The 20,670-nt window shown below is 39.8% G+C and overlaps 1 protein-coding gene and 1 long non-coding RNA gene across 5 annotated transcripts in view; one reads left to right on the top strand and one right to left on the bottom strand.

The window, feature by feature from the left end:
- Positions 1–3,906, bottom strand: part of LOC107204696 — a 44,156-nt gene extending 40,250 nt beyond the window's left edge. For 2 of the 3 annotated variants that reach the window (XR_004497501.1, XR_004497500.1), the window contains exons 1-2: positions 3,119–3,906; positions 1,666–1,958 (exon numbers count right to left, since the gene is read on the bottom strand). This is a non-coding gene — a long non-coding RNA (uncharacterized LOC107204696). The remainder of the gene's footprint in view (positions 1–1,665; positions 1,959–3,118) is intronic. The other variant, XR_004497502.1, reaches the window with a different exon arrangement.
- A 65-nt stretch (positions 3,907–3,971) lies between these two features.
- NUP50 (nucleoporin 50) lies at positions 3,972–19,982 on the top strand. Of its 2 annotated transcripts, none has more exons than XM_015628280.3 (8): positions 3,972–4,213; positions 6,770–6,848; positions 7,925–8,008; positions 10,623–10,818; positions 12,266–12,925; positions 14,181–14,259; positions 15,283–15,401; positions 16,069–19,982. In XM_015628280.3, exons 2-8 carry the CDS (start codon positions 6,780–6,782, stop codon positions 16,269–16,271), a joined length of 1,410 nt encoding a protein of 469 aa, XP_015483766.1. In that variant the 5' UTR covers positions 3,972–4,213; positions 6,770–6,779; the 3' UTR covers positions 16,272–19,982. The 2 variants fall into 2 exon arrangements, with proteins under 2 accessions (XP_015483766.1, XP_015483768.1); XM_015628282.3 differs by lacking the exon at positions 3,972–4,213 and adding an exon at positions 4,471–4,590.
- Positions 19,983–20,670: the final 688 nt, after the last annotated feature.

Below are 20,670 nucleotides of genomic sequence, written 5' to 3'. Positions count from 1 at the left end.
TCTTCTTCCTCAGAGTTTTACGAGTGTATCATAAACACTCATAACAAGCAGGCATGTTTCATGAAAGACATAAGAGTTCAACAACTTTTATTCAACTGATTGCAAAGTATTTGATGCTTCTGGAAGTTTGGACCATGACAGCTAAGATATTTTTGTGTATTGAGAAGTCTACTCCTGATTTAGCATGTCTTCAACTTAATGAATATATAATGTCTGCTTTATGTAATTTAAAAAAAACACCCTCATAAGTTCTGTGGTTAGTAACTAAGACACAATAAAAATTACAGAAGCAAATGAAGATTCATAATTAAATGCTCATCTGCCTTGGCCACTAGGTTAAATCACCAGCTATCCAGAGCACAATGGCTTGAGTTTTTTGGCTCAGAACTGGCAGCAAATGCTGCCTAGAAAATGGTGGTTTCTGTTGATTTCCCCCCAGCTTCCTTGAGTCAATAGCAGATGGATTTTCAGTTTTCTCACAAAAACTATAGGCTTAGAATAACAACTCTTACATTTCCAAAAGAGATAATGGAAAGCAACAAAAACAATAAAGAAAAACCCACACAAACATTCTAGCCATCTGGCCACTGAAAGGCAGATTGAAGCTCCACAGAGGCTCTTGTAACATGCCCACACTCACACCATGTAAGAATCAGGTGCTGTATTTCTATCATCTATCAGTTGTAGATTACAACATAACCTGATATTCATGAAGAAATAGTTTTCTCGAAAATATTAATAAACCTGATGGCTTCATAAAAGTTTATGGAGATACAGGCAAGACGATGACATTGGTTTCTGCAATGAGGAAAAGCTTACATGTGAAAAATAGTTCAAGTAATTAGTATTCTTTAAATTGAGATGGTTATTGCTGGAAAGAGCAGAAAACTCGGGACAAACTAATCTTTTGCTTGAAGACAGGGAGAGCAGAATTTACATGACAGCCAGAGAATGAGAAAAACTGACAGTCCTGACCTATTTTGCCACCAAGACTGAGTGGAACGGTGCTGTAAGCACTTTTAGACTGCTGAGACATGTTACTATGACAAAATATCCCACTCTTTCAGAATAATATTCCCCTTAAAACTGTATTTGTGTGTATATTTGGTGTATTTGTAAATATGATTTAGGGCTAATGACTCCACTTTGTAGTGAGTAATTACTATTACAATGATGATAAAGTAGAGTTCTAATAATGTAAACAAGAATCTTGACAATGTCATCAAAGAATTCTCTTTTCACAGTCATTTTTCCAACTGAGCTAGCAGAAACCAAACTGAACAGATATATCCCTGACTTGGAATTTTAACTTGGAACTGTGGCTTCTTTGGACAAATCTGTGATCTCTATTTAGTGATTTTATTTATGAGGAATGTCTTACTGAAATTTTACCTCCTTCCCCAAAATAGCAAAGAATGCAGTAAAATGCTACGTTTTCATTTCCTTTTCCCGATTTTCTAAAAGAAAAATTAAAACACCTCCACAAAAAAATGAACAGAAACATTTAGTTGAATTTTGGACAAAGCTTGTCAACTTGTCCTCAATTTGTAATTTTTGCCCTTCTTTGCCAACAAAGACTTTTCAAGCTAGTATGAAATTTTCATTTTTAGAATATTTCAGGGAAGAAACCATTAATAATTTGCATAGATCCTCTACAGTACTGACCTTCTATAAGATGTTGTGTTGATCCGTCTCTTCAGGGAAATGGGTGTATATCTACCAGACCTCTTTGATGCCTGGAGATGAACCTTCCTTATGCATCATACCTGCAAATCCTCTGTTAATGTTCTAGTTACATTAAACAGCCACCTTTGGCCATTGTGCTGGAGATGGGCACAACACATCAGAAATAGTTTATGGCAAGGATTCTCATTCATTCCATGAGTATTAAAAAATGGGCGTTCTGATACATTTTTCAGCATCCTCCTCACTGGGGAGAACACCTCTGTTCGAGGCACCTTGATTTTAGCAGAATTGGAAAAAATAAATTGAAAATACAGGAAAGAGGTTTAAGGCCTAACTTTACATAAATTAATAGATTAACATCTGGAGTCAACACGTCTTATAGACCACTAGGAGATTTTTTTTCCTTTTTTACCTCTATTAATGAAAAAGTTTATTTTTAATGCAAACATTAATCCTTTTCTAAGAATTGCAATTATTATTATTTCCATCAACTTTCAAATTTCTAAGTCAGTTGGTATTTTGAAGTGCAGCTTTTCTAAAAGATTTCCTACACGACCTCTGACTTTACAACTGTGATTTTTGTTGTTTAGGACATATTTGGTTTTGTTATTTAAGAAAAAGCTCCATTTCATTTCAACTCATATTCTTTCCCACTGAGGATCAAGAGACAACATAGTATTTTCAGGGGCTAATTAAGAGATTGGTGGTGACATGTTAGCAAATCCAGTTCCCTGCTGGGAAATATTAATTCTCTCTTTTATAATTTTTGGGCAAGACACAAAAAGTCAGGGAAACAAAGCTTTTTAAATATAGTTATTTTGAGGCACTTGGGGTTTTAACAGTTGATAGGTAAATACCGCAAACCTCTGAGAGACAATGACAGAAGGAAAATCTCTAACAAAACCCTAACCCTGACTCAACACCAAGTTTGTCACCTGGTACCTGCCAACAGAAGTAGGTGCCAATCCCATATTACCACACAGGGGTGAATATTTCGAATCATCAAGTTATTTAGCTTTGTGTGGATCAGGATTCCTATACAACAGAACAGCCATGTTTCCAGTTAAAATACTTCATAGGAATTCCTCAGAAAATCAATGGGGAAATGCCTGGAATCACATTAAGTGACGCTGGAAAACTCCTTATTCAAAGAGCATTTTGTAAATGGACTTTCCCTTCAGCACTGTGTCTTACAATAAATAAGAGTTGACAGAAAAAGCAATTAAAAAGCTACACTTCTGGAATAAGAAAATGGGCAAACAACGGAGAAAGTATTTAAATATTTTAAGTATTTAAAATTAAAATTTAATTTTAAAAAAATTAACTTTAAAATTAAATTTAAATTAATTAAAATAATTTAAATATTTTTTTTAAAAGTTAAATAAAAAAAACATTTTAAAAAAGAATACATTTTTATTTTGCTGCTTCTTACATTTCAGCATGATAGCAGTATTGGAGTTTCCTGGTTCTTTTCAGCAAACTCCACGTGAAGTGCCTCACCCTTGGTAAGAGCAGCCAGCCTGTCCCAGCCTCATCCCTTCGGCGGCCGTGCTGATGCAATCACACGGGCAGTGACCTTTTCAGCTCAAATCGAGTGTGTCTTGGCAAGGCAGCGCTGGATTCTTGTTCTCTGCCCCCCACTGGGACAAAAGCACCATCTTTATTTTCAGCATTTAGGCCGAAAAGGGCTGGGTAGAACCCTTTGTCTCCGGGTGACTTCCACCCTGTCGCGAAGGTATTTCCGATGATCATCCCAACCAGGCACCGTGCAGCAGGTTTCTGGACCATGCTTTCCTACAGGTCTAGTGCACACACTAGTGCACTGCTTATAGTTAACATCCTGATTGTGATTAATTAGAATAATTAATTGAAAATTAACGAGAAAAGTGAACTAGTGGCAGGGAAGAGGGAGGGCTGCACAGCAGGATAGCCCGTGACAACTCAGGGCACGGCAGCCCCTCAGCCGCCCTGAGGCGCCTCCCATGTTGGAAATGACGAATTATGTAATTTAGAACCAGGGAGCATTAATCTGTTAAAAATGTATAAATAAGTGAGAAAGGTTTTTTTAACAGCTTCTGTGTGGAGGCCGAAATTTTGTCGGGCACGCACAGAAGGATCCTGGGCAAGGATAAAGTAATGCCTGACTAGAAGACGACGTTAGGGGTTTATTTCTCCCGACGATTTCGAGACGGTTTGCTAAGACCGCGGCTCGCGCCGGAAGTCACGTGACTCGTGCGCTGCAAGCCCCCCCCGCGGCCCCGCCCCGCTGTCCCCGCCGGGCGCACGCGCGGTGCGGGCGGGCCCGAGACGGCGGCGGACGCGGTGTTCCCGGTCTGGGCCCAGCGAGCCCCGTCTCCCTGCGGACACACAGGGCCGGCCGGGCCCGGCGGCATCGGGGATTGCGGAGCCACAGTGGGGGATGCTGAGCGCGCCCCGGGGCCGTGCAGCCTGCGAGGAGACCCCACCTCCCGCCCGCCTCAGCGTCGGCCCCACAGCGCAGCGCGGAGAGAAGCTCCCGCCCGAGCGAGTGAGTCCCGCGGGTCCCACACGCGGGGGGCGCGAGGGGTGACCGGAGACGAGCGCCACCCGCGTACGGGGGTGCGGGGTGGGGATGGAGGGAGCGGCGCGGCGGCGGGGCTTTTGGGGGGACCGCAGCGGTGCAGATTCATAGAGTTCGGAACGCGCGGATGGGTGTGTGGGGTGTGCGGGGAACGCGCGGTGTCCCCGGGACGGAGCCGGGAGTCAAAGCGGAACGACAGCTCCGCGGGGACGGCGGCGTGGGGTCGCCTCGGCGGCATCCGGCTTCCGCTTCCTCCCGCCGGGACCCGCAGCGACACCGCCGGGGCCCGGCACCCGGCTCCGCTCCCTCCAGTGCGGCGGCGGCTCCGGCCCCTCGGTATTCAGGTGATGCTGCAAACCTCCTGCTAAGCCTCGCTTGGGAACGGCTGCGTTAAGTAGGGCAGAGAAACTCCTGGGCGGATCTCCGTAGATCGGCAAAGTATCTGGGTTATTTTTAAACAAGAGGAGGTTGTTAATCGAACAAGAGTTAGACTGGATATCAGGGAAAGGTTCTTCCCCCAGAGGGTGTCGGGCACTGAACAGGCTCCCAGCAATGGTCATGGCCACGAGGCTGCCAGAGCTCCAGGAGCATTTGGACAATGCTCTCAGGGATGCACAGGGTGGGATTGTTGGGGTGTCTGTGCAGGGCCAGGAGTTGGACTGGATGATCCCTGTGGGTCCCTTCCAACTGAGGATATTCTGTGATTCTTTGATATGTTTCTCAAAATACTTCTATCTCAGCCTGTTCAGAACATGTGCTCCTAAAACTTGGTAAAGTTTGTGAGCACCAACCTGATGTAGGTTTGTGTTGGTTCTTGTTTCACGGGGATAGGCTGCACTTCAGGTTCTCCGTTTGATTCATGTTAGATTAATGTATTTTAGATCCTCTACAGTACTCTTGAAGCGAAATTGTGTAAACATAGGTGGGTGCAGAGAACCTGGAGCACAGGTTGACAAGGTTATCCCTCTTCTGGTGTGGGACAGATTTATTTAATGTGCTCTTTCAGTAACTCAAATATTTTATGTAATAATCAAACTAATAAATTTAAATAATTTTATAGTATATACATAATGTGAATATATGCACAAAAATATACAGAATACTTCTATTTGTTATAAATTAAAGTTAAAATATATTATATAATACATTCTATATAAAAAGAAAGTATTGAAACAAAAATTTAAATAAAATGACTTCAAAATAACTTCTTTTTTAGCTTTTCAATAGATTTGATTGAAGTAGTCTCCCAGGGATCAAGCAAGGATGTCTACTTTTAGGACAGTGTGGATTAGGGCATTTAAATATGTATACACAGGCCAATCTTTGTCCCTCTACTTCTAGAAGCTCTAGTAACTTGACCTTATTTGTGATGCGTGTCAGACAAAATTCAGGACATGGATGTGTGATCTCCCAAGACTGCTATGCTGCTGGATTTATTGTTCTATAACATTTTAACATATAAACAAGATATCATGTAACAATGCGTTGTTACAATTTCTGGCTTTGAAATTCAGCTATTTGTGCATTTTTTTTTTCTTTTTTTCTGGGCAGGTCTTAATCACAAACCAAAGAGGGTTTTTGGAAGAGTTTTAATTTTTGTGCTTGCTTAAGATTTAAATTGCAACAAAAGTACATATTTCCTTTGGAAAGTTTTCATACTTAGTGAATATATGAGAAGATATAACCATTGTTAGTAAAAACCACTCTTTTTTCCATGTAAAATTCCAGTAGTGTAATTGCTTGCCAGGTTTTTTAGACTGAATCCAGCTTTCTTTCTTTGGTTTTGTATACAGCTCATTAGTTGTACTTTAGTAAAATGGAACTCGGAACAGTTACAGACCTTCTTTCTGCAATGCTGATTTTGCTTTACATCACAGAGATAACCAGAAATTTGATGATTTGTCTGCTTACAGTAATTGCTCTAAAATCCATGGCATGTCTTGTGTATCCTTTGTAGGAAAGTTAATCTCATTTATTCATAATCTTTTTTCAAATTAGTAATGGCCTACCAATCCAACTTTTAAAGGGGAGCATTGTCTTCAGTCTTAACCAAGCTCTCTGATCAGTTAATTCAGTGGGTCCTCATTAGTATTTATTTTAGATGTGATAAAGCAACTTACTTTTTTCTTGCTGCTCTCATGAGTATCCTGAGGTGGCAATGTGGACTGGAATATTTTAACCACAGCTTTGGGGTTTTTGTAGCCCTTCAGAATGAGAATATATGTGTTATAGTTCTGAAAGGAATTTTCCAGCTGCTAATTTATCCCATAACCGAACTGTACATTTCTATTGTTACTTTAATTTAAAATTGAGTATGGCTGATTACCACAGCTTTAATCTCAAGTGCCACTGATTGTTTTTGCCACAACATTTGGTTTTCAGTTGTCATTCCAGTCTTGACCTGCTTCTACATGAACTGCAATTCCTGTATTTTTGTTCTAAGAATACAAATTGAAGATCATTGCTACTTAGAATTTAATTTCTATGCAATTCTTTCTAAGATTTTTTGTTTCTTCCACACAGGTGTAGAAAAATGGCAAAGAGAATTGCAGAGAAGGAGCTGACTGACCGAAACTGGGACCAAGAAGATGAAGCTGAGGAGGTAAATAAAATACACATTAGTTCCCCCACTACGCACCCCTGCAGGTAGTAGAGTAGCTCTTTACACTTGCTCTGTATCTTGTGCATAAAACCTACAGTAGAACTGGTTAAAAGTGTAGTAATTAAAGATAATTTTATAGAAGTGGAATTTTAAAAATTGTTTTTATAAAGCTTCCAGTCATGCAGACCATATAGCAAAGCAGCTTTTAAGAGTTAAAATTACATTAGTAGTTCTGGGGAAAGGAACTTCATGTTTCTAGAGGGAAGCTTGTTAAAATGCATTTGGAGTCTTCATATGTGTGATAGATATTTATTGAATTGACAGGAAAAGCAGATTTGATTTCTGATTATAAATGCTCTGTATGCCTCCAGTATTTTTTTTTTTTTGAGGATCAGTAATTTTAGCTGAATGTCCCCACACAGCCGAAGGAATTAGGCAAATAGTTCAAGTGTATGTTTCATTTGATTGTAAAAAGAGATTTTCACCTTTAATGTCTCACATTTCCTATGGCTCATGTTTAAACAAACTGGTTTAGTTTTTTCTGACTAAAAGTATTCAATGCTTAGGTCTGTAAATGTAAGAAAGAAAGCTGACTCTCCCAGGAATTTGAATATAAGAAAACTTAATTTCCTCATTTATTGCAGGGTAGTACTGAGCCATTAGCTGTCTTTGCTACTGTTTGAACTACAGCAGACTGCTGGAGGTTGCCTTAGAGCCCACATCTCCATATATTTGCTCCAAACTGTGGATTACTGAGATTCCCTTCAGCAGAAAGAACATAGAGCTGTGTTTTAAAAAAACAAAGCAAAACTTAGAATATTTGTTGTAATAAAACAGAGATAGCACAAAGAGAAATGTAGTGCAGAGCCAGAAAGAGTTTTCCAAGTATCAGCTAACATTCAGGTGGCTGGCAAGCTAATGACAGTGCTGTATTTTTGGAGTGGGTTGGTTTTTAACTTCTTCCCTTGTTTTTTTGGTAGCAGTGTTAGAATTGTGTTCAAAACCTGATCTTGGCTGTCTCTTCATGTTGTGCTTTTCAAGTATTCCACTAATGATTCCATAACTTCCTCTTAAAGGTGGGGACATTCTCTGTGGCAAGCGAAGAGGTCCTGAAGAACAGAGCTATTAAAAAAGCAAAGCGCCGAAATGTTGGGTCAGAGGTAATGTAGTCACTTAACATGAATGCTAGAGTTTTACTCAGTTACAGAATACAACATCATGCTCAGGTTTTTACTTCCTTGGGCTGAATAAATTTATCATTTTGACTCAGTGGCTTATATGTGCACATGAATTTTGGCTATACTGCTCCATGCTAAGAATAAGGCTAAGGCAAATAAAAGGGTAATAGTAGTTTGACTGGGTAAAGAGGGTGTTCGTGCATATTTTATGAAGTAAAAATAAAGAGTGTTTCAGACACAATGTCATTTGCAAATGGGTAAAACTGATTTTTTGCAGAGATGGAAGTATGGAAATGCGAAGTTATTAGTTATCCATATTGGAGGGCTGGGGGATGTCTCAGAAGCTGTATTAGTAAACACACAAATACTAAGCTGCTCTGAGAATGAAAAACATGTCTTTTGTGAAGAAGGCTGCTACTTCTTTTTTCTCCCTCCCTCTTAAGAGCTTTAGTGCCATCTACTCTTTGCAGTTAACAAATTGAAAATTGAAAGGAGGTTGGCCTTTGTTACAGGTTTAGTCCATGTGAAAGCATCAACCCAGTCCAGCCAAATTGTTGTCCTTTCAGAAATCCTTGACAAATGCTTTGTTGTATATATATCTATTTCCTAGATATCCTTTGAAAAGGGCATGCATCATGTTAGAAATAGCCCTGGAGCTTTACCTGTTACACAGATTGCTTTAGGATTGGATGGGACTCAGCAGAGTTAGGACCTAGACAGTCTTCTCCTATGCTTTTGATTTTCCACCTGTAGTCCAAGCACTGTAAATGAGGAAGCTCTCTTAGCCCGCTAATGCCTCGAGTAGTGTTAGCCACAAATGTGGTAGAGGATACAGTTAAATAAAGGATTGTACTGAAAAGCAAGACAGACTACAACTTGAGCAGGACAGATTCAGGGGCAAATGGAATAGCAAAAGGGACCAAATGGCTTGTAGAAGAAGTCAGGAGACTGGGAGCAAGCTGTTAAGAGCTTGTAGAAGGGCTGGTGTGCTTTAACCCCAGCTGACAACTAAGGACCATGCAGCCACTCACTCTTCCTCCTAGTGGGATGAAGAGGAGAGTCGGACAAAAGAATAAAACCCCTGCATTGATGTAAGAGCAGTTTAATGATCGAAACAGAGTGATGATGATGACGAGAAGGGAACCAACAAAAAGAGAAAGAGATAAATCCCAAGAAAGATCATTGATGCGCAGGACAGTTGCTCACTACCCACTGACCTCACCCCATCCCCAAGCAGCAATTAGCTGCTCCCAGCCACCCCTCCTCTCCCAGTTTCTATGCTGGCCATGACATTCTGTGTTCAGGTCACTGTCCTGGCCGTGCTCCCTCTCAGCTCCTTGTGTCCTGTTGCTGGAAGAGCACGAGACACTGAGAAGTCCTTGATTGCAGTGAGCACTGCTCAGTGCTAACTAAAACATCCTTGTGTCACCGATATCCTTCTCACCCTGAATCCAAACCACACCACTGTGCCAGCTACTAGGGAGAAAATTAACTTTATCCCAGCCAAAACCAGGACAACAGACTGGACAAAGTCTAAAACACAGAAGAAATGACATAACAGCTGAAGTTGTGTAAGAAACCTGTGAAATATCTATGAAAAAGTAAACTTGAAACTTACTGATGTTCCTGCATGGAGCAAGCAGAATGCTGCAGTGGAAAGACAGCAGTTTAACTGGAAAATCTAGAGAGAAAGGTGAGACTGATCAGATCAGAGAGATCAGAGAGAAGCACAGTAAAAATGCCTACCTAGGAATAAGCAGAGGACTGGAAAAGATAGCACAAAAGGAAGCAAAGAGATCCATAACCATAAGGTCAGATACTGGAATACAGCCTAAAATTGACAAGCTTTGCCGTTTCTTCAATGGCAAAAGCAGATGAAACTCAGAAGCAGTTCTCCTCTGATGGTTTTCCAGGGATACTGAAAGTTCACTTCCAGTAGTAAAAGTTCATTACCTCCAAAGACTTAAAAGTTGCAGTGCTTTATTTGCATGTTAATCATACTTTGTCTTTTAGAATCATGTAAGAAATGATACCATAAAACAATAAGGTTGCAAAGACAGTGATCAGAACTGGGTAATGAAAAGGTTGCAGATAGATATTTTGTGGTCAGGTATACAATCTCTTTGCATCTTCCATCAGTCATACTGGCATTTTGGGGTAAATCACAAGAGGTTTCATAGGTGATTCCAGAGTGATGAGTGGATTAAAGTATTGGGCTCTTGATTGCCATTGTAAATGCTAAAAGTTGTTGAAAATAAACCTGAAATTGCAAAATCCTATGTAATTATTTAAAGAAAACTAGATGCTGTGAATGTCTAATAGGTAGTCAAACAGATCCACAGCTCCAAACAATTTCCATGTATCCACATCTTAGACCCAGTTTGTTTTCATACCAAACATCTGAGTCTTTTAAAAACAGTAGCAGTGTGTGTCAAGAGGAAGCTGTTAATTTTGTTTGCATAGCTGACACAGTAATGCATGGAATTACATGCTGAACTAGGGAAAAATAAACTAAGAATATCAGGAATATTAAGTGGGGATAGGATTTGTGTGGAGAAGATGTATGTAACTTGTTATCTCTTTTTTCTCTCCTCAGTCTGAAAGTGGAGGAGCTTTTAAAGGGTTCAAAGGCTTTGTAGTGCCTTCTGGAAAAGGAGGAGGTGGCTTCAGTGGATTCGGGAATGGTGCAGGAATAAAGCCTTTGGAAGGGCTGTCTAATGGAAGCAGCAGTGTCTCTAGTACTCCTTCTTTCAGCAGTTTGAAGAGCACCTCCGAAACACAATCAGCATTTGGTAAGTTTTAAATAAGCATACATATTTATCAATACCTTCAGTCATAAAATCTGTAGGGTTATTTTAGTAATGAAAAAACAAATTTAGACCATCTTGTAGTTGTATTTTAAGGTTTTGAGACTTTATATCTCTTTGTAAGATTTCTTAATATTTTAGAGTGCTGGAGGGACAAATTTTCACATGCATGCAGTTTAAAGAGGTGGCAACTAAATTCATATTTCTAATACTGGAGGGAAAAGTTTTCTAGGCACAGATGGAAGGCACTGTCATAAGGCAGTCTGTAAAAGGTATAGAGCATCTGGTAACATGTCCCAGTTATTTGAATTTAAATAAAAAATATATGCTGCATAGCTAAAGTCTTCATCTTTTTCCTTTGTACATCTGATGCTGCAGGCAGACTTACTCAAAATTTATCTGTTACAGTTATACCTACATTTTTAAATACTTTGGCAAGTTGAGCTCTCATGCTTTGGAATTCCCTGAGGAATATTAATTCTCTCCCTTTCTGCTGGAGGTGCAGAAATGTAATCCTGCCAACACAGAATTTTGGAGTCACCATGCCATAGAATAGAAATGCTGGAATTTGTAGTTCAGAGTAACTTTGATTTCAGTGAGCTTAAAAATATTAAGGGAAACTGAAATATTCAATGAGAATTTTTCTATTTTGCTTCTTAGGGTTTTTTATACAAAAGTGCTCAAAAGCTTGTAAAATTATGGGCTAGTGCACTCAGGGTGGTGGTTTAAGGCACACATGGCAAGAGATAAATTTAGTATTTTGATTTAATAAGTGTTACAGCTTGCTAAAGTTGTTAGATTTTTGTAAGATTTTGAAGGTTTTGGCAATATATAAGACATGTAATTTTTTAAAGTTCTGTACAAGATGTCTTTGGAATTTTTTTTTTATACACCAGTGTACTCCATCTACTTTGTCTATTCTTAACTTACTTGTCTAAATGAGAACTTGGGTCTCCTCACTGGCATGGCAGTACCTGGGGCACAGTGTGGTGACCCAAAAGAAGGAGCTCAGCTGAATAACGAAGAAGTGATTTGATTAAGAAATATTGAGCATGTTAGTTAGGCTTTTAAGTGACCTGTGCTTTCTGGAGAAAAAAGGGGTTCTAAGCCACATTCCTCACCAGGTTAACAAAGCATCCATGTTGTTTTGTTGTGTTATTTTTTTAAACCAGAGCTTATAAACCAAACGAGTCAAGTTGGATATCAGCAAAAGGCTCTTCCCCTGGAGGGTGCTTGGGCACTGAACAGGCTTCCCAGGGAATGGTCACAGCCCCAAGGCTGCCAGAGCTCTCGGAGTATTTGGACAATGCTCACAGGCGCAGGGTGGGATTGTTGGGATGTCCTGGGCAAGGCCAGGAGCTGGACTTGATGGTCCTGGTGGGTCCCTCCCAGCTCAGGGTATTCTATAATTCTGTGATTTTTCTTGTAACAGGATCCCCAACATCAAATGGTCCCACTGCTGCTGTGTTTGCTGAGAAGAAGGTTGTGAGCCCGCGAGCCAAAGGTGTCAGCCAGCCCTGCTCGTCTGGCAGTGCCTCGAGCGCGGCACACGGCTCCGGCACCTACCACAAACAGCTGGCTGCTCTCAACTGCTCCGTTCGTGACTGGATAGTGAAACATGTTAACAGCAACCCCCTGTGTGACCTGACCCCCATCTTCAGAGACTATGAGCAGTATTTGGCGAGCATTGAGCAGCAGCATGGAGGCGGAAGTGACAGCGGCTCCGAGAACGAAAGCAGCAAGACCCCTGGCCCGCGGGCTGTTCCTGTGTTTGGGAGTTCAAAGCTCCAGCAAGGCTCCACATTTTTGTTTAACAACAAAACTGAGGATACCTCAGACAGAAAACCTGATGCTGCATCAGAAAAAAGAGACCCATTGTCAGGAGCTACGTCAACTGTCTCATTTAATTTTGGCAAGAGTGTTGACAGTTCTGTTCTGGGTACCATTGGTTCAGGAACACTTAGTAGTTTCTCATTTTCTCCTGGGAATTCAGGTTTGTTTGGAAAAGATGCAAACCAGGCTAAGTCTGTCACTGCAGCATCCACCAGTTTATTAGAAGCTCAGACAGACAGTGGCAATAATGATGACAAAGGTAAATTCTGTGTATTTCTATTTGTAGTTATTTTAATGGTCAGCTCTGAGCATATGTGACTTACAAATACTAAAAAATATGCAATATTAAGTTCATTGAGATGATGGCATGGTGTAGTGTCAGAGGAGGTTTAGGCTGGATATCAGGGAAAGGTTATTCCCCCAGAGGATGCTCAGACACTGAACAGGCTACCCAGGGAATGTTCAAGGTCCCAAGGCTGCCAGAGCTCCAGGAGCATTTGGACAGCACTCTCAAGCACAGGGTGGGATTATTGGGGTGTTCTGGGCAGGGCCAGGAGTTGGACTGGTTGATCCTGGTGGGTCCTTCCCAACTCAGGAATTTCTGTGTTCTGTGATCATACTTGAATGAATCTGAAAGTGCAGAGTTATACTCCTAACCAGGAGAACCCAGCCTTATTTAAGCAACAACAAAAGTATGTGCTTATCAAGACTTCCATACTTCCGTCAGATTTATTTATAATTTATTTATAATTTATTTATAATTTATTTATAATTTATTTATAACTTATTTATGGTATTATATATTATATCTAATATATAATATAATCCTTTATCTGAGGACAGGACTTAAATTGATGAAATTTAAAGCAGCTGGTATGTTCACCTTGGAGCCTGGACTTCTCAATCCCACTATTTTTCCTAATAGGTTTTTCAAGGAATTCCTGAAGTAAAAAGTGAGGGATACAGAGCAATTTAGTCCATTTTACTTAGTTGATTGTAAGGTCAACAAAGTTACATAGTACCTGACAGCTTTGCTCTTTGCATGTGCTGATAGAAATCCCAGTAGTTGAGGGACTGGAAAGGCATAATCTGCTAGTCTCATCTGTTATTGTGCAGCTAATTCCCTTCCCCCAAATTAAACCTGGGTCTTGGAAAGTATTTATTGTGCTTTACTTGAACCCATTTGTGGAGCATACTCTTTGAAATGGGAAAGCTGTTCCTGTTCAAACAGAAGGTTTTGACTTACTAAGCTTTATATTGTTTGGTATGGATTGGGTATTTTCATCCCACTTAAATTGAAGGTGAGGATGAAGTTCCTTTAAGAGCTGAATGAAAAGCAAGTAACACTTTTTTCTGTAGCTGAAACTGCTGCAAAGTACACATGGACTGAAAGGTGTTCTGGCTGTTCCTGACTGGCCACATGTGTCCATGTCAACCATGGTGGGCATAAGGAACTTCGAATATAGTGCCAAAATCTGTGCTCATGTTAACATATTAAAACTTTCTATTTAAAGGAGGGGAAGAGGAGGAAGAAGAGCCACCCAAAGTCATTGTTAATGAAATAAAAGAAGATGATGCTTTCTACTCGAAGAAGTAAGTGACTTTAACTTGGAAAATAAAATTAATACCTGCATATTGCTATTCTTCACCACTGCAGCACATAATTAATGACATGTTCTTGACTTCCTAATTAATAAAGCTTGTTAGGAATCCATATAGAATGTGAACTTGTAAAAAAAAAATTAATTACAGGCAGGGGTGTGTAAGATCATACTAAAATTCTTCTGTATCTTGGACACAGCTCTAATAGTTTGTGTTGTATATCTGATCAGCTTTTTTACAAGTGAAGATGTTTCTGCCTACGGATTTTGTACAGTTAAATTTCAGGACCTTGGGCCCTTACCACAGAAATCATATACTGTACTGATGGAAAATCCACCAGTTGGCTTTGCATAGCCTAAAATAAGACTCTTCAGTTGGAAAATGTTGATTATTATTATTATATAAAGGAGTGAACAAGTTGTGCTTTTAAGCTCAAAATGAAGCTAGCTCTACTAGAAGCAGTTTTTTAAAGCATGTTCAGTAGTCCAAATAATTGTGTATCTGCTTGACACTCAGCACAGAATTTGTCCTGCTACAAAAAGCCATTAGCTTTATCTGAAACAAGGTGTGCGTGCTACTTGATTAAAATGGCTTTAGGTTTATTAGAGCTTCATTTAAAAAATGTTTATAAATTGTACATTAAAGTCCTATTGTAACTTCAGAATGATACAGCAGGTTCTTATGGCTTTCTAATTAGTGCTTTTTAAAAGTAGCCTATGTTTATTGCTCCTCACAGACCCTGAGTACAGGTTTCTGTGCCTTTTACTTTTCCCTGAAAGTAATACATTTATCATTTCAATACTGAAAGAAATAATCCACTTCCTCTTTGGTCTGCAAGTGCTGTCCGTTAGCACATGAAACAAGGTCAAGAATAATGATTTAGGTTACTCACAGCATGTTAAATCCTGATTACTGTTACTGCAAGTCAGATGGTTACATGCATCTGGGATATATCTTTGTATTTCATCTCTACATGGCTGCACACACAAGGATTTGGTATTTTTTTCTCCACAGGTGCAAACTGTTTTACAAAAAAGAGAATGAATTTAAAGAAAAAGGTGTAGGAACATTACATTTAAAACCAGCAGGAAATGAAAAAACTCAACTCTTAGTGCGAGCAGATACCAATTTAGGTGAGTACATTTATCCCAGTAACAAGTCTTGATGTCAAAATTCCTTGCTAAGCAGGATTTTTTGGTCTTTTTTACACAGCATTAATAGATAAAATTAGTGAAAACTTTCCTACTTTTTTTTCCTAAATCATTTGCAATACTGACAAGCACATTAAGTGAGCATTACAAAGGAGAGCACATGAAGCAGGGCATGAAGTAAAAGGTTATGGTGTGTATTTGGGGATACAAAGTACCTGTTTTACCCTAGTTTGTCCAGGTTAACCTCTGTACCAAAATGTTTTGCTTCTGCATGTGAACTGGTGGTCAGAATGAGTAACTTGGCATAAACTAAGCACTGTGAATGGATCCCTCATTTGCTGCTTCTCCCTTGTCCCCTTCCCTTTTTCCTGTGTGTCCCTACTATAATTTGATATTTGGGTTCCTCCATTTAAAAAAGGAGGATGCAGTATTTGTAGAGATTTTCTCATTTCTAATGAGGACAGAAATCTGAGAACAATGGCCATGAACAGATGCTTAGGGAAGAAGAAGACAAACATACATGATGTTTGTGAATTGACTTCCTTCCAAACACCACCCTAAATCTCAATACTAACATTATATTGCAGTAAATGTAATTACTAATTGTAAAAAATTACTAATTGTAATTTTTTCCCCTCCTCAAATGCAGGAAATATACTGTTGAATGTTCTAATTCCACCTAAGATGCCATGTACAAGAACCGGAAAGAACAATGTTCTTATAGTTTGTGTTCCTAATCCACCAATCGATGAGAAGAATCCAACTGTTCCTGTCACTATGCTAATAAGAGTGAAAACAAGTGAGGATGCAGATGAGTTGCACAAAATTTTACTGGAGAAAAAGGAGGCTTAAATAAGTTGCAGTCCGTAATTTGAGGAATTAATGCCAAACTGCTGCTGCTCTTTTTTTTCTTCCCTAACTTCACTTGAACATTTAATTCTTTACTCTGATATTAAGAACTGTTACAGGAATTCTGGAAAAATGATGTGAGGAAAAGCTAAACTAGCTAATAAAAGCTTTAATAGAACACAAGTGTTGGACTGTGCTCCGTCATTTTCAGTATCTAAATGCAGGACCCTCTTCTGGATAAAGCACATGGATATAAATCCAAGCATATGTTTTTAGTACCAGTCGACCAAATGGACAGAAATCTGAGTACAAAAACATGGTACCAGAGCTTCCTCACAGACTGTAATATAATGCAACCACCTCCTGTTTTGGGAAGGGAGGATGTTCAAGTTTACCTGTTGCAACTGTTTCTAGACTGCAGAACTTTAATTGGTCTGTTGTATTCTGGTGAGTCTGACCTTTTAGACTCAGTGAAGTACTGCATCCCACCAGTGACGATCTCCATTGTGCTGGGTCTGTACCCTTGCAGACCCACGTGCTTTCAGGACTCAGAGACTGCAGATACTTAAAAGAGAATTTACTTGTGTAGTCTTGTTGACAGTAGTGGTTCCTCCAGAGGAACTGTCAGTTCTGTTCTTGCTGGAGCAGCAAGCGAATGATGTGCAATATAGTACAAGCAGACAACTGGAGGACTGTTTTATCTTGGGCACACTGGCATTCCCTGGCATCTGACAGGTCAGAGGCAAAGGATTGCACTTCCACATGGTCCTTCCGAGGTGTTTGTCCCTAGTCCTGCAACCCAGCTGGGGCAGAGCTGGACGTAGTGCACTGGTCCTGCTGCTGGTACTTTGCTGAAGAGAGCTCTTCCCACCAACAAACTTCAGGACTTCTAAAGACCTTTCTGTTTCCTGTGGCCCTTGCCAGGAGACACATACACAAGGGTGTGTGTCAATATGTATTTTTCCATGTGATAAAACCATTAAGTAAAGCAGCAGAGTGCAGCTTTGGCAGAAGCTTTCTGTTGCATGTGGGGGGCATGGGGTAATTTGTAAACATAGTTTTCATGCTGTGATAAAATTAATCAGGTGGCAATAATTTGGGGATCAGAACATTGATTCTGGTCTCGGTTTCCCTCTCAACTTTGTCAGACTGTGTTTGGTGGTTTAATCCTTTTATTTTTTTCAAATGTTTGCTGGAAACTCCTTCCCTAGTAACTTTTTCTACTTTGCTTCCAACTCTGGGATTTCTCCAAGAGCTTGATGTTAATATGAAACTTGAACTGCTCTCAGATGTGTTGCACTGACCAGCTCTGGCAAGATGGAACAAATGCTGTTTTGCCTCTGGCTAATGTGACAGAGAGGAAAAACTCCTTTCCTTAAGTATAGTCAGTGTGACACAATTCATACAGGGAACCTGGAAATCCAGCACAGCGGCATCCTGTGGGCAGGGAACAAGGAATTAACACCATTTGATGAGGTGCAGCACATCTCACCTGTACCCCGGCTCTGGGGGGGAGCAAATGGCTGCCTCTAGGCCTAATTCATTGCACAATTCAGGTTATGGCCTTTTTTTCCCCCTCTTCAATAAAAGGAGGAAAATCTTGATTTTATCTATAGCCCTGTTTACCAAAGTTCGAAAACAAAGGCCTTTGCTCGCATTTCAGCCACGCTTAGTGTACAAGAATTGCATTTTGAATACTGGAGTTTGAAGAGAGCTTAGATGCCATTTGAGTTATTTGAAAAATAAACTGGTGCCTTTTGGGGTTTCTTTTTGCATCTGGCTAAGTACTTAAACCATTAAAAGTCAGTGACATTGCTTTCCTCAAAATATGATGCTTTTTTTGAAAAAAGTCTTGCTGCTACCTAAATTGGAGGCCCAAAGCTGACAGAGGATGTCTAAATGTGTATGAATGAAAAGCAGAACATTGCCTAAGAGTTTAGTCCAGGCTCTGGTTCAAGGGCTCAGTTAATTTTGCATTTGTCTTTTGACTGTAGTGTCTTAACCCTGTCTCTGTTCAGAAAGGTTTATAGACAGAGCTCTGCTTGTACATCCCATAAAGAACAGCTCTGTCTATAAAAGCTTGGCCTTGTCTTTGCTTACTTCCAAAAGCTCATGGATTTGGAACTGTTCATTCTTAGAAACGTGGACCAACGCACTGAACTTAATTAATGCTTCTTTCCTTATGCTTTGCCTCTGAAGAGGGCCCATTGTGGGGTTTTGCACACACGGATGTGGCCCAGTTCTGACAGTACATCTCTGGCCTGTTTCCAAACAGGGCACAGAGGGAATGGAAAAATAAGTAGAAGAATAATAAATTGAGTTGGAAAGAATTAAACCTTACCCTAGCCATTGTAGCAAGTAACACCTGAATTCTTCTGTGCATGTATTTAATCAGTAAAGCCAGGGGAAGCTAAAAAATTGGGATGTTACCTTCATTAGAATGTTAAATATATGCATAAACATCCAATTTTGAACATTTTATGTGGGGAAAATTGCCTCTAAAAGAACAGGGAAGAATTTCCCTGCAAAGCAGATTTTAATCAATTCATGGTGACCATACCATTATGTGGACTACGAAGCAGGAAAAGTCAGTTGCACACTGACAAACTTGGTGCTCAGGTATAAAGCACAGCCCTTTTCCAGCACTGTTAGAAATTTTGATGATGCTTCAGTTTCTATTTAAGAAATACTAAAATATAGAAATGCTGTAAAAGGCCAGAGATTGTTATATAGAAATAAAGGCCTTAAATGAAAAAGCAAATTTCATGGAGAGCACAGACATCAGTGTACTGCTGCCTTCATAACAAACTGGCACATGCTAGCCAAGGGAAGAATTTTGATCAGAATTTCACATCAAGGAGGCATTCTTGTGTCTTGGTTGGTAATGTATTGAACAGCTGGATAACAGACACCTGATATTAAAGATGCAAGTTTCTGCCCCAGTTTGCATTCATGCCTTCGCTGTTCCAGCTGTATGTAGATGTGGGAGTGTCTTAGCTGTTCTTCCTCTTCTAATTCTGAAGTTTCAGCTGGAAAATAAACATCTTTGCTTCTTTTAATTCTCAGAATAATTTCTAAGGGAGATTATTACAGTTGGCTTGAATTTAATTTTAAATTATATTAAATTGCAACATGCAAGGTTTAGTTTTTTGGGGGGTCCTTTTGGGATTTTTTTGTTTTTGTTTTTTTGGGGGGGGTTTGTGTCTTTTTTTTTGGTTGGGGTTTTTTTGTAATGTATTTAAAATTTGGGAGGGCAACACTGTGTTCCTTTAATCCCTTTTGATTGATGGATGTGAAAGTTTAAATTAAATTTACAGTTCAAATGAACATACTGTAGAACATAAAGCAGTCAGGTTTGCTTTGCTATTAAAATTGAAGTTCAGCTCCCTTTGCAGCACTGTAACATTTAAACTGTTAAAGACTTTCTTTCTGATGCCTTAACTTATTTGCATTTGATAAAATTTTGTAGCTGGTGCCTGTGTGCAGAAATTAACTGACATAAAACAATTTAAAGTGGCATGAGCTAGTCGAAACCCAATGAAGATGCTGAATGTGATGATTTGTTAGTTGTTAGTAGATTTCAAAATGCTCTGAATTTTTCAGTGCATACCTAAGTTTTACATAAAATGTATGTTAATGTTTTCATTAGTTCTGATACACTGAGGACATGTACAAAAATCCATGGAAAATGTGAATAAATGAATGGAAGATTCATTTGTCTTGTGTGAATCATTCTGAGTGCATAACATCACATTAATAAAATGAATTTTACAACCAGTTGCTTGCAGGTGAACTCCTGCCTGGAAAATGCTGGTCCTAAGAGAAGGAATGTCCTGCCCTCCCCATTCCTGGAGCCAGAACAGCAAAATGCTTCCTCCTTGCCAGGTCAGTGAGCTGAGCCAGCTTGGAGCAAGGAGCTGGCTTGGAGGACAGAGGCACCTGTGCTCACATACTGCTAGAGAGACTGACCTCAAAACCCTCCACATGAATATTAAAAGGATTTAGAAGCCACATAATCTAGATTTACCTGATGACCCTTGCTGAATTTATTTTAGATCTTGCCTGGAGGCACTAACCTAAGGTCAGGCCAAAGTGACTCTTTTCTTCATTGGTTTGTGAGAGTTTGCAAACACAAGAACCCCAAAATCAAATCCCCACTGAATGAAATTACCACAGATTTGTCATGCCAAGTATAGTTCAACTTCATGCACCTGGGATGCATGTTGACATTATTCCACATTTTGCACACTTCTTTCTTCTGCTTAAAAAGACTGTCATCACTGTTCAGGGTCTCCCAAACTTTTGGCAGCCATAAAAAAAAAGTAACAGCTCTCAAGGGCAGAATTATTTTTCTTTTTTGTGCTGGGGTAATCTAGAACATCTGATGCCTAATGCTTTGCTA

Source organism: Parus major, chromosome 1A, assembly GCF_001522545.3.
Source record: "Parus major isolate Abel chromosome 1A, Parus_major1.1, whole genome shotgun sequence".
Lineage (NCBI taxonomy): Eukaryota > Metazoa > Chordata > Aves > Passeriformes > Paridae > Parus > Parus major.
Note: the sequence above shows the minus strand (reverse complement) of the source record. Positions and strands in the feature narration are given on the sequence as shown.

What these genes read in the sequence shown, in the direction of transcription:
- NUP50 (XM_015628280.3), top strand. Translation starts at nt 6,780, where the DNA reads ATGGCAAAGAGAATTGCAGAGAAGGAGCTGACTGACCGAAACTGGGAC. An exon ending in GCCGAAATGTTGGGTCAGAG is followed by an intron (nt 8,009 to 10,622) that starts GTAATGTAGTCA and finishes TTCTCTCCTCAG; the next exon opens with TCTGAAAGTGGAGGAGCTTT. An exon ending in CGAAACACAATCAGCATTTG is followed by an intron (nt 10,819 to 12,265) that starts GTAAGTTTTAAA and finishes TTCTTGTAACAG; the next exon opens with GATCCCCAACATCAAATGGT.